We start from the raw sequence: 10466 nt of genomic DNA on the forward strand, positions 1-10466 counted from the left end.
CTCCTCCCCATAGGAGCTCAGCCTTTAGTATTTACAAAGAAATATCTGTGCATGAAGAAAGCTCTCTTCTTTGATTTCAGATTTTTGAGGGTTCATGCACAAAACTACATTGTATACATGAGAGGTAGAACAAGGAAAACAGGTATCAAACACCTTGGACGACATAGAGCCATACGGCAGAATAGTGTTTGGATGGGTGCCGGAGGTCATGCTCAGAGCCTCCCGCAAGTGGCTAGAACTTCAGTCCTTAATTGGAGAGTGCCTAGTTGGGGCAGGTGACAGAGGTCCAGGCTTTTTTGCTGACCCCCATTTACTACCCAGAGTTCTGAACACGTGAGATTTTGCAAGATCAAAGGGGTGCAGGGTAGAAGCCTGGAGCAGAGGGAGCAGGCTGGTCTTGGAATGGGTCAGATGCTGAGATGCGGGAGGCTGAGAAAGAGAGGTGTCCTAAGCGACTCTAAGGGACCACTGGGGCTGAATACCACGATGGGTGATGGAGGAGCAAGAGTTCAGAGTTGGGGCTTAAGTTTGAGAGAAGACGGGCACATGTGTCTAGTGCTTTTTTTCTGGAAAAAGAAAACAAAGGATGCATGAGGAATCAGCTGGTGTGGAAGGAGACCATGGGAAGGAAGTGGGGTTTGTGGGGTAAAAGGGGATTTTAGACAAGAATTCTAGAGCATGTCTCCTGTTGATGTGGCCAGAGGCAGTGGTGAGGGGAGCCTCCTGGAGGGAGGGGCTGGGCCCCCCATGGCACGACCGTTCCTGGGAAAGGGAAGCACAGAATTAGGGACAGTGGGAAGTTTATGGTCATAAATGTAAGTCAACAGGTCAGCCTGCTTGTGTAGCTGTCACCTTCAATGGCTCTCCCACGTGATCCTTGGCGGGGTGGTGTGCAGGGAGAGCTGGCCTCCCAGAGATGGGCTGTCCCAGGCCTTCCCCGACACCCCGCTCCATGCTGGGTTCAACCAGTGCTGAAACCTGGAGACTGAACCGCGGTCCGGGGCCGGGTTTCGGGATGTGTGTGGCAGGAGTGTGCTGGGGAAGCGGTGCGGGAAGAACGTGAGGCTCCAACAGCTGGGCTGGGGCCGTTCTCCAGGCCCCCTGGCACGGCCAGGCAGCCGCCTGCTCAGAGAGGCCCAGACCGACAAGGCTGCGGGCCGGGGCTGAAACACCTGGGGCCGAGTCGTTTGGCTTAGGCTGGTCCCGGGACTTCCTTTTCCCGCAGCCGAGATTTGTTTCGGCCTGGAGGAGCGTGGGAGGTTGGGCCCCGGACCGCGCCGCTGTTCTGGAAGCGGCCTCCAGCGGGCGAGGCCTTAGGCAGGGCGGGGCCTCTTGGCAGGCTGGGCTCAACAGTCTGGGCTCGGCCCGGGCGGTGTCTTAGATGGCAATGGGCGGGGCCTTCGCCAGAGGCGGGCGGGGCCGGGCCGGGGCGGGGCCGGGGCGGGGCCTCAGGTCGGGCGGGGATCGAGGGGTGGGACCATAGACGCGAACAGGCGGGGCCTCGGCTGGGCCCCATGCCCGCTAGGGTCTCCGTGGGGACGCTGCACTCGGGCTCCCGCCGGAGGAGGCGGCTCCGGAGGGGAGGGCGGGCTCCACCTACCCCTGCCGCGCGCCCGCGCCTCCCAATTCGCCGAGCCCGGGTGGGAGCTCGAGGCGGCGGCGGGTCCCCTCCCCTCTGGGCCTCTTTGCGCTGGGCCAGCTCGTGCAGGGAGCGGCGGCGGCGGCGGCGGATCGCTCCGAGGGCGGCGGTCTGGGCCCGCCGAGCCATGGCGGCCCCGGAGCCGGCGCCCAGGCGGAGCCGGGAACGGGAGCGGGAGGACGAGAGCGAGGACGAGAGCGACATTCTGGAGGAGAGCCCGTGCGGCCGCTGGCAGAAGCGGCGGGAGCAGGTGGGCACGGCGCGTGAGCGGGGACGCTGGGGGAGCTGGAGCCGGGAACCCAATCCTCGAGCAGGCGACCCCCTTCTTGTACCCCTTTGGCCTGACCCCCACACCCTGGAGAGGAACCCCTGATTTCCTAAGGGACAGCCCCCTACCAGGACCACTTTCCTATGCCTCTGGGACCAGCCACTAGACCCCTGGCAACCATCTTCAACCCCCTGAAAGCTGCTCTAAATGCCCTCAGCCCAGCCGCTGGGTACCCTCAGCTTCCCCCCAGAGTGGGCCAGGGCCTGCTTGGCCCCCTTGGGCTGTGGGATGGGTGTGGGAAGAGAGCAAGCCCCCTGACACGTACAGCACATTCGTGTCCCGCTTCACCTCCGCCCCATCCCCAGGTGAACCAGGGGAACATGCCGGGGGTCCAGAGCACCTTCCTGGCCATGGACACGGAGGAGGGCGTGGAGGTGGTGTGGAACGAATTGCACTTCAGCGACAGGAAGGCCTTCTCCGCCCACGAGGTGAGGCCTGCCACATCTCTCCCACCCCACCTCCTATGCCCACCCCGTGACCGCCCCCCCTTCCCAGGAGAAGATCCAGACCATGTTTGAGCAGCTGGCACTGCTTGACCACCCCAACATCGTCAAGCTGCACAAGTACTGGCTGGATGCCTCCGAGGCCCGCGCGCGGGTGAGCCACAGGCACAGTAGGGCGGGCGTGGCATCCGAGGGTGGGGCGGCCGTGGGCACCCACCCGCAGTTGGCGGAGCCAGCGAGCCTGCCCGCCCCGCAGGTCGTCTTCATCACAGAGTACGTGTCGTCGGGCAGCCTCAAGCAGTTCCTCAAAAAGACCAAGAAGAACCACAAGGCCATGAACGCCCGGGTATGGGGAGTGGGCTGGAGATGGTGGGGGCGCGGGGTGCCTTCGGGGACAGGAACGGGGTTGGGCTGGGGCGGGGGCGCGGTGGGGGCTCCGCAGGCCCAGCCACCTCTCCCCACCGGTCCGACGGAGTGCGTCATACGCCAGGCCTGGAAGCGGTGGTGCACGCAGATCCTGTCGGCGCTCAGGTAGGTGAGAGCATGGGCTTGCCCGCCCCCTCCCCGGCCCGCTGCGCCCCCGCACTCCCTGACCCGGCTCGACCAGCTCTATCCTCCCCTCGCCCGCAGCTTTCTGCACGCCTGCAACCCCCCCATCATCCACGGGAACCTGACCAGTGACACCATCTTCATACAGCACAACGGCCTCATCAAGATTGGCTCCGGTGCGGACGGGTGGGGCTCGGTAGGGGGCGGAGCTGGGGACCTGCGGGAACCGAGGGCAGAGGACACCCTGCACCCCATCGCGTTGACGTCCGCTCTTTCTCTCTTGTGGCCGTGCAGTGTGGCACCGCATCTTCTCCAATGGTGCGTGGGGGTGCTGGGGGATGGAGGCCGCGGAGAAGGGTCGGTCGGCTCATGCCCCGCGCTTCCCGTAGCGCTCCCGGTGGACCTCCGAAGCCCCATCCGCGCCGAGCGGGAGGAACCGCGGAACCTGCACTTCTTCCCGCCAGAGTACAGCCGTGAGTCCCAGAGCGCCCCTCTCCCCCGCGCTGCGCCTGCCCCACCTCTCCCTGAGTTGCCCTCTCTCTTTCAGAGGTTGCCAATGGCACTGCTGTGGACATCTTCTCCTTTGGGATGTGTGCGCTGGAGGTACTAGCCCCATGGCCTCCTGGCCTCGCAGCTACCTCCCCCCACCATCTCACCTGTGTTGTCCCTTCCCTCTGCCTGACCTGGCCCTGCCCCCAGATGGCCGTGCTGGAGATCCAGGCCAATGGAGACACCAGGGTGACCGAGGAGGCCATTGCTCGTGCCAGGCACTCACTGAGCGACCCCAACATGCGGGTAAGCAGTTTGCTCTACCCCTCGTAGCTGGCTCTCTATGCTTCAGGTAGGGCTGGTGAGGCCCTTTGGACTGGCCTGGGGGTGCAGCAGGTGAGTGCTGCTGAGGGACTCCAGCCAGCTGCACCAAGGCCCACCTACAAGGAGGGCCTGACCTGGAGTGCATGCTGTTCTTCAGGCCTGAAGGCTCCAAGGGCACATCCTAAGGTCAGGAAGACCAGAGGCAGAGTCTGCATGTGGCCACTATTGTTACGCCCATTTTACAGATAAAAAGCCTGAGGCTCAGAGAGGCTAAGTACTTTGCTCAAGGCTTTAGAGTAAGTAGTAGAGCTGGTGTTTGCAACCAGGTCTCCTTGACTCCACTGCCTTGCCTTTAAGCCTCCTGGGATAGGCTAGATGTGATGTGGCCTGAGTTTGTTGGGGGGCATGATGGGCAGGGGGCGGGCAAAGGGAGTATGGGATGGAAGCTGCATCCACAATCTCTCTGGCCAGAGTTTGGGGACTATCTGGCTTAACCACGTGGCCACTGGGGGTGGGGGCGGGAAGTGATAGTGCCTGGATGGGGCTGGTGGGGAGGTGGAGCCAAGACAGATGTGACAGGCAGTGCTGGGCATGGATGGGGGTGGGGGCAGAGAGCCATCAAGGTCATCGCTGGAGCGGGGCCTGAGCTGAGCACTAGAAGAGGGGCAGGCTGTGGTAGGTGGCTTCATGCTGGGCCATATGACCTCTGGGCTGGGCTGATCTGTTGGCACTCTGCCCAGCCCCAGGGCCACAATGCAGATATCATCTGTGAGTGATTTGGGATGACAATGCTGACCCCACAGGACTTTTGTGAGGGTTGCAGGAGGTAGAGGGTGGGAAGTCCTGGGCCCAGGGTCCGACTGTCCTGACCTAGCTGCTAACAGGACCCCTCTCTCTGCACATTCCTGCATGAAGGCTCCCTGGGGATTGGACCCTGGGGTCTGGGGATGTCAGGGGCCTCCTCTGCTCACACTGAGGAGCCAGAGCAGAGAGACGCATGCACACCTGGTAGCCTCTTGTCTCCTCACCCCCAGGAGTTCATCCTCTGCTGCCTGGCCCGCGACCCTGCCCGCCGGCCCTCTGCCCACAGCCTTCTCTTCCACCGCGTGCTGTTCGAGGTGCACTCGCTGAAGCTCCTGGCAGCTCACTGTTTCATCCAGCACCAGTGTGAGGAGCTGAGGGCTGGGGTCAGGGTGTCAGAGTGGCCCGTGGTCAGGGTGACCCCTCCTGAGCGCTCCCGTGGCCTGCAGATCTCATGCCTGAGAATGTGGTGGAGGACAAGACCAAGTCGATGGACCTGCACGCTGTCCTGGCCGAGATCCCCCGGCCCTCCCGGCCCCCCCTGCAGTGGCGGTGAGTAGCCTGCCACCCAGAGCTCTCCCCTCCCCACCTGGCCAGCCCCCACCCAGTCCTGCCCGATGGAAGGGCAGGCTGGCCAGCCACCGTCCTGTGTTTCTCATGCCCATGCCAGGTATTCAGAGGTCTCCTGCTTGGAGCTGGACAAATTCCTGGAGGACGTCAGGTGAGAGCTGGCGTGAGGTTGGGGAACAGGCAGTGCCAGGCCTGAATCCCCAGCTACCCCTGGTGTGTTCCCAGAAACGGGATCTACCCCCTAATGAACTTTGCTGCTGCTCGGCCCCTGGGGCTGCCCCGCGCACTAGCCCCACCCCCAGAGGAGGCCCAGAAGGCCAAGACCCCAACCCCAGAACCCTTTGACTCGGAGACCAGAAAGGTGAGCGCCCAACCCCCACAGCCTGAGGGCTGCCCCATGGTGGCCCTCAGGCCTGTCCGCTGCCCTTCTCAGGGGCTTTGAGTCACCCCAGCTCAGCTCTTCCCCAGGCTGCCAGAGAGCAAGTCCTGGCTGATCCGTCTGTGGGGTTGGGGGTGCAGGACAAGCTGGGATACCCGCTTTCCCAGAGGCTCCTTGCTCCCTGCAGACCCTGCTGCCCATCCCCATACATGCTGACCCACCCCTCCCCAATCCCAGCTGCTCCAAGCAGCCTCTGTCTGGGAGGCTCATCTGCCCCCAGCCCTCTCTGATCCTGCCCTCTTTGCTTGCTGACTCCCTGACATTTGTGTCCTGGTGTCTCCTCCAAGGCCTTCTGACATTGTGTTTCCCCCAACGTTTCCTCCTACAAGGCTCCCTCCTGGCCAGGGCCCTCTCTGTCTCGCTTTCTGTGTCCACACCAACTGGGTTCCAGAAGCTCTGGCTTTGGCCTTGGTTGTGACTCCACAGTCACTTTCCTGATCTGGGCCACCTCCATTCCCCACCTGGACGCTGCACCAGCCCCCCGCCTGGCCTCCTTCCTCCTGGATCCCCTCCATACTGTAACCAGAATTCATGTCCTAAGAACCAAAGCTGCCCACAGAGATTGTGGCCGTCCCCTGCCCGCCCCGGCGCCCTGAGGCCTGACCTACTAGTGTCCTGTGCTTTGTGCTTCTGCTCTGTCTCACCCCTGCTGACCCCCCACTTCCCACGCTCCCTGTGTGTTCAGGTGTTGTCTCCACCTATGAAAACTCCTATTCACCCCTCAGTACCCAGCCTCAATGTCTGCTCTTCTGGAAGTTTCTTTAACACTCCAGGTGGCTAGCAGTGAGAAGTGCTTTGTAGGCTCCCATTGGGTACTTTTTCCATTTCCTGTTCTGACTGTCCCGTCTCGGCCCCTTTGAGGCACATCTGCTCTTGGTCCTCAGTTGCTGAGTATAATTAAGCCTTTGTGGGTGACCTTGGGCCCTGCCACCCCCAGGTGATCCAGATGCAGTGTAACCTGGAGAGAAGTGAGGACAAGGCGCGCTGGCACGTGAGCAGAGCCCCGGGCTGGTGTGGACCGGTGGGGGCGGGGCAGGGCAGGTGGACAGGGCTGACCTTGCCCTCCTGCCTCCCCAGCTCACTCTGCTGCTGGTACTGGAGGACCGGCTGCACCGGCAGCTCACTTATGACCTCCTGCCAAGTATGCTGGGGACCCTGGGTGGGGTCCCTGGGTGGGGGCTGGCCAGGGCCGCACAGTGGCCTCATGCCTCGCCCCCCACACCCCTGCCCGCACCCCTTCCGCAGCCGACAGTGCCCAGGACCTTGCTGCCGAGCTCGTTCACTACGGCTTTGTCCACGAGGTGCGTAGGGCGCGCGAGGCCAGGCTGGGCGGGTGTGGAAGGTGGGCCACGCCTCTCCGTCCCCCCATGCCTCCTTCCCACCCTGCAGGATGACCGGCCGAAGCTGGCCACCTTCCTGGAGAGCACCTTCCTCAAGTACCACGGAGCTCAGCCCTGATGCGTACCTGGCCTCCCACGTGGGCAGCTCGGGGCCGAGTGTTGGGGACGGTGCTGCCTTCTGCCTGCGAGCCAGGGCTGGGGACCAAACACCTGCTAGAGAGGAACCTCTGCCTTGCATAGCTGTCAAGAGGCCCTGGGCTGGGGGTGGGGTTGGGTGCACAGGGGAGCCCTGTAGCCGGTTGGGGAGCGTTGGGGGCTCCTTAGGACCAGGAGCCCCCCGCCCAGCGTGCTTCCACAACTCACCCTTCCTTCCCATATCCTCCTTTCCCTAGCCAACTTCCCACCCCACCCCAAGCTGTCTGGTTGGGAACTGAGACCTGTGCGTGGGGGAGGCCGCCCTGTGGGAAGCCACGGTTGTGGGGGGACTTGGCCCTGGACAGGTAGATGTCTGCCCCATCCAGGGTCAGCACCACAGAGCCACACAAGGACCCCCGCCTCAAGCCAGTGAAGGCACCTGCAGGCGTGAGGCATGGTGCTGGGCGCCCGGCAGGGCCCTGACCTGGTGGGAGAAGCAGACAGCAGACGCCCCAAGAAGCCCATTCCCAACACCACGTGGCTCTTCCATGCCTGCCCAATGTCCAGCGCAGACCCGCCCCGGAGCCCCACTGAGTCTGGCACCCGCCTCCCCCTCTCCAGGCACTTCTGGCCCCTGCAGCCCCCTGCAGAGGGCTTTTATCTCTCTGGCATTCCCTGGCCTGGGGGGTCAGGGTCAGGCGTCCTCCCTGCTCCTCACGGTGCCTCCTCTCAAGCTCACCACCCCATTATCTCCCTGTCCTCCTCCCTGGGCAGCTGCGCCCTGGGTCCCAGCTCCCCGTCTCTCCCACTCAAATCCCGTCCACCCCCATTGCGCTGGCCTGGTTCTCTTTGACCACCTCCCCTCCATTTTCAAATTTAAACACTCTTAAATGCTTTAAATTGCATGTATAAATGTAGTGCATTCAGGGCTCTTTTTAAGCATTTCAAATGCCAAACTGAGAAAGCACACCACTGTGTTATTAGTTCTCTGTTGCTGCCCTAAGAATTTACCACAAACTTAGTGGCTTAAACAACAAAAGTTATTACGGTTCTGTAGGTCAGAAGTCTGGCCTAGCCGGCTGCCCTCCTTCCTGGAGTTCCTAGGGGAGGATCTATCTCCTGCTCCTTGGGGTGGGTGTCGGCTTGCAGTGTCAGGTGTCGCGCCCGCGGGTGCCGAGCAGAGATTCATTTCCTTGCAGTGGCAGGGCCGAGCTCCTCATTTTCTTGCCTGCTGTAAACTGCAGGCCCTTCCCAGCTTCTAGCTGTGGCCACATTCCTCGGCTCAGCCCCAGGCCCCATCCTCCATCTTCAAAGTCAGCGACAGCGGGTGCAGTCTGTCCTGAACCATCTGTCTGGTTTTCTGCAGCCAGAAAAGCTTCATGTGGTGAGACTGAGTCCACCTGGGTAATCCAGGACAGCTTCCCAGTCTCAGAGGCCTTTTGCTATGTACAGGATACTCCCAGGTTCCAGGCTTGGGGTATGGACTTCTCCAGGGGTCACTGTCATCCCACCTACCACACTATAGCACCCTAATCAAAACCCAAGACAAAACCAACTTAGCCAGGCCTAGAACATAAGTTAAGTGTACAAATAGAGTGACTCTCAAGTTATCTTAAACATTCCAATACTCTTTATGAAATGACTCCAATTCTCACACCTTTCAATCTAAAATACAAATCTGAACTAACTTACATCTCTGGCTGGAAATCCTGATGCTAAGCTGTCTGGTTCTACACAGTCCTAAACTGAGTGTCAAATGCATAACAGATTGTACCAGCAATTAGACCGAACTCAGTGCTATCTATCTGTACTGCCATGGCTTCATTTAATCCAGACTATGCTGAGGTTTTCATTTTAACTTTTCTCTTGTCAAAGTCATATACATATCACTTTTAGAAGTGGAGTGGTTTTTTCAGGCCAACAATAAACAATAAATGCAGCCTCCAACCATGATCCTTTCTTAGCTGTTTCTTCACCCATTGAAAATCCTGTTTCGCAAAAGCACACACATGCTTTTACTGCTTTTTATTGGTTTTTCCACCGTAGGTGTGCCCTGTTGGCATCCTCTGGGGTGGGTGGGGGGTCACTTGTCTCATGCCCCTGACCCAGTATCATTCCAGTGTGATGGGTATTCTTACGGGTTTTTCCCACAGGTCTCAGCAAAGAACAAGTTGTCCTAGGATGACATTTGCTTTCTACCACAACTTTTTGTTTTCTCTGGGGTTGGTTTAGTTTTCTATACATGTCTCAGTTCATCCTTAGCGTCTCCTGCCGAAGTGTGAGCCTTCCCTCAACACTTGGGACTTGCTGCAGAATTGACTGCTCAGGTTCATGTTTTCCTGCAGCGCCCACCAGGCCCACCACCAGGCTGCTGGTTCTCGGACCTCTGGCGCAGCTGTCAGTACAGGTTACTACTTCAGCAGCCTCCGGGAGCACCTCTGGTCCCTGGACCCCATGCTTTCCTCTTCCCTTATTTGCCCTGTTTGAGGAAGACCATCCTCTACGTTTCCTGGGAAAGGATGCATGGGAAGTTATGGAATGTTTGCCTGTTGGTCCTCACTCTGCTCTCACATCTGCTCATCAGTGTACCTAGGTACAAACGTCTGGCTGTGTGGGAGGTGATTTCTTCCCAAAATACTGAGGATAGCACATCACTTTCTTCTATGAAATCCTGTACCACTCTGAATTCCGACCCTTTTGTCTATGACCTCTCTCTCTTCTCTTTGCCCCAGTGCTCTGGAAATTCTCAGTGACATGTCTTGATGTAGACCTCTTTCATCTATTGTCCAGAGGTCCCAACCTTTTGGTTCTAGAAATGTCTCTTTACTTTGTTGTTATTGTTGATTCCCCCCCTCCTTATTTTCTGGAACTCTTATTATTTAGATGTTGAACTTCATTTTTGAGAGGTGCTATTGTGGCGAGGGCCTAGGCTCTGGAGCCATTTCTGAGGCTTCCTGCTACGTGATGTGGGTCTGTGCCTCTACCTCCTCCTCTGTAAAAACGGGGACAATCACAGTCCACACTCCAGGGCTTGTTGTAAGGATTGTATGAGGTGATGTGTGTGCTGAGAATAGTGCCCAGCCACCAGCACTCTGAATGCCACATTACATAGCAAATGTCATGGGGAGCTCCCCCAGAACGTGTGTGTAACTCCACCCCGTGGTGGAGGAGAGCCAGTCCCAGCCGACACACCCCTTCTCTATCCCCACCAATTATGGGGGCCTCTGCGGTGCTAGGCCACTTACTGGAGGGCAATGACCAACGTGATTGTGATGATGTTCCTGTTTTCTAGCTACCTGGTTCTGTTGTTAGACATCTGGAAGATTCCAACTTTATCTTTCAGTGTTTCTATTGAACTGTTCATTTCCCTCTCATATTTTTTCACTTGTAAGCGCACTCATTTGCTGAA

At 59.4% G+C, this 10466-nt stretch overlaps 1 protein-coding gene across 5 annotated transcripts; it reads left to right on the plus strand.

Moving 5' to 3' along the window:
* Positions 1-1473: 1473 nt before the first annotated feature.
* NRBP2 (nuclear receptor binding protein 2) lies at positions 1474-9010 on the plus strand. Of its 5 annotated transcripts, none has more exons than XM_074316588.2 (18): positions 1478-1889; positions 2273-2395; positions 2463-2564; positions 2667-2756; positions 2901-2941; positions 3041-3135; positions 3254-3277; positions 3349-3432; positions 3507-3562; positions 3659-3754; positions 4807-4939; positions 5023-5125; positions 5244-5294; positions 5369-5504; positions 6520-6573; positions 6660-6723; positions 6828-6883; positions 6987-9010. In XM_074316588.2, the coding sequence occupies exons 1-18, from the start codon at positions 1515-1517 to the stop codon at positions 7038-7040; spliced, it is 1737 nt and encodes a 578-aa protein (XP_074172689.1). In that variant the 5' UTR covers positions 1478-1514; the 3' UTR covers positions 7041-9010. The 5 variants fall into 5 exon arrangements, with proteins under 5 accessions (XP_088655371.1, XP_088655370.1, XP_074172687.1 ...); XM_074316587.2 differs by having other exon boundaries at positions 1479-1889; positions 6972-9010; XM_074316586.2 differs by having other exon boundaries at positions 1477-1889; positions 2667-2941; positions 6972-9010.
* Positions 9011-10466: the final 1456 nt, after the last annotated feature.

The sequence above is a fragment of the Rhinolophus sinicus genome, chromosome 6 (genome assembly GCF_057876585.1).
Source record: "Rhinolophus sinicus isolate RSI-liver-muscle chromosome 6, RSI-T2T, whole genome shotgun sequence".
NCBI lineage: Eukaryota > Metazoa > Chordata > Mammalia > Chiroptera > Rhinolophidae > Rhinolophus > Rhinolophus sinicus.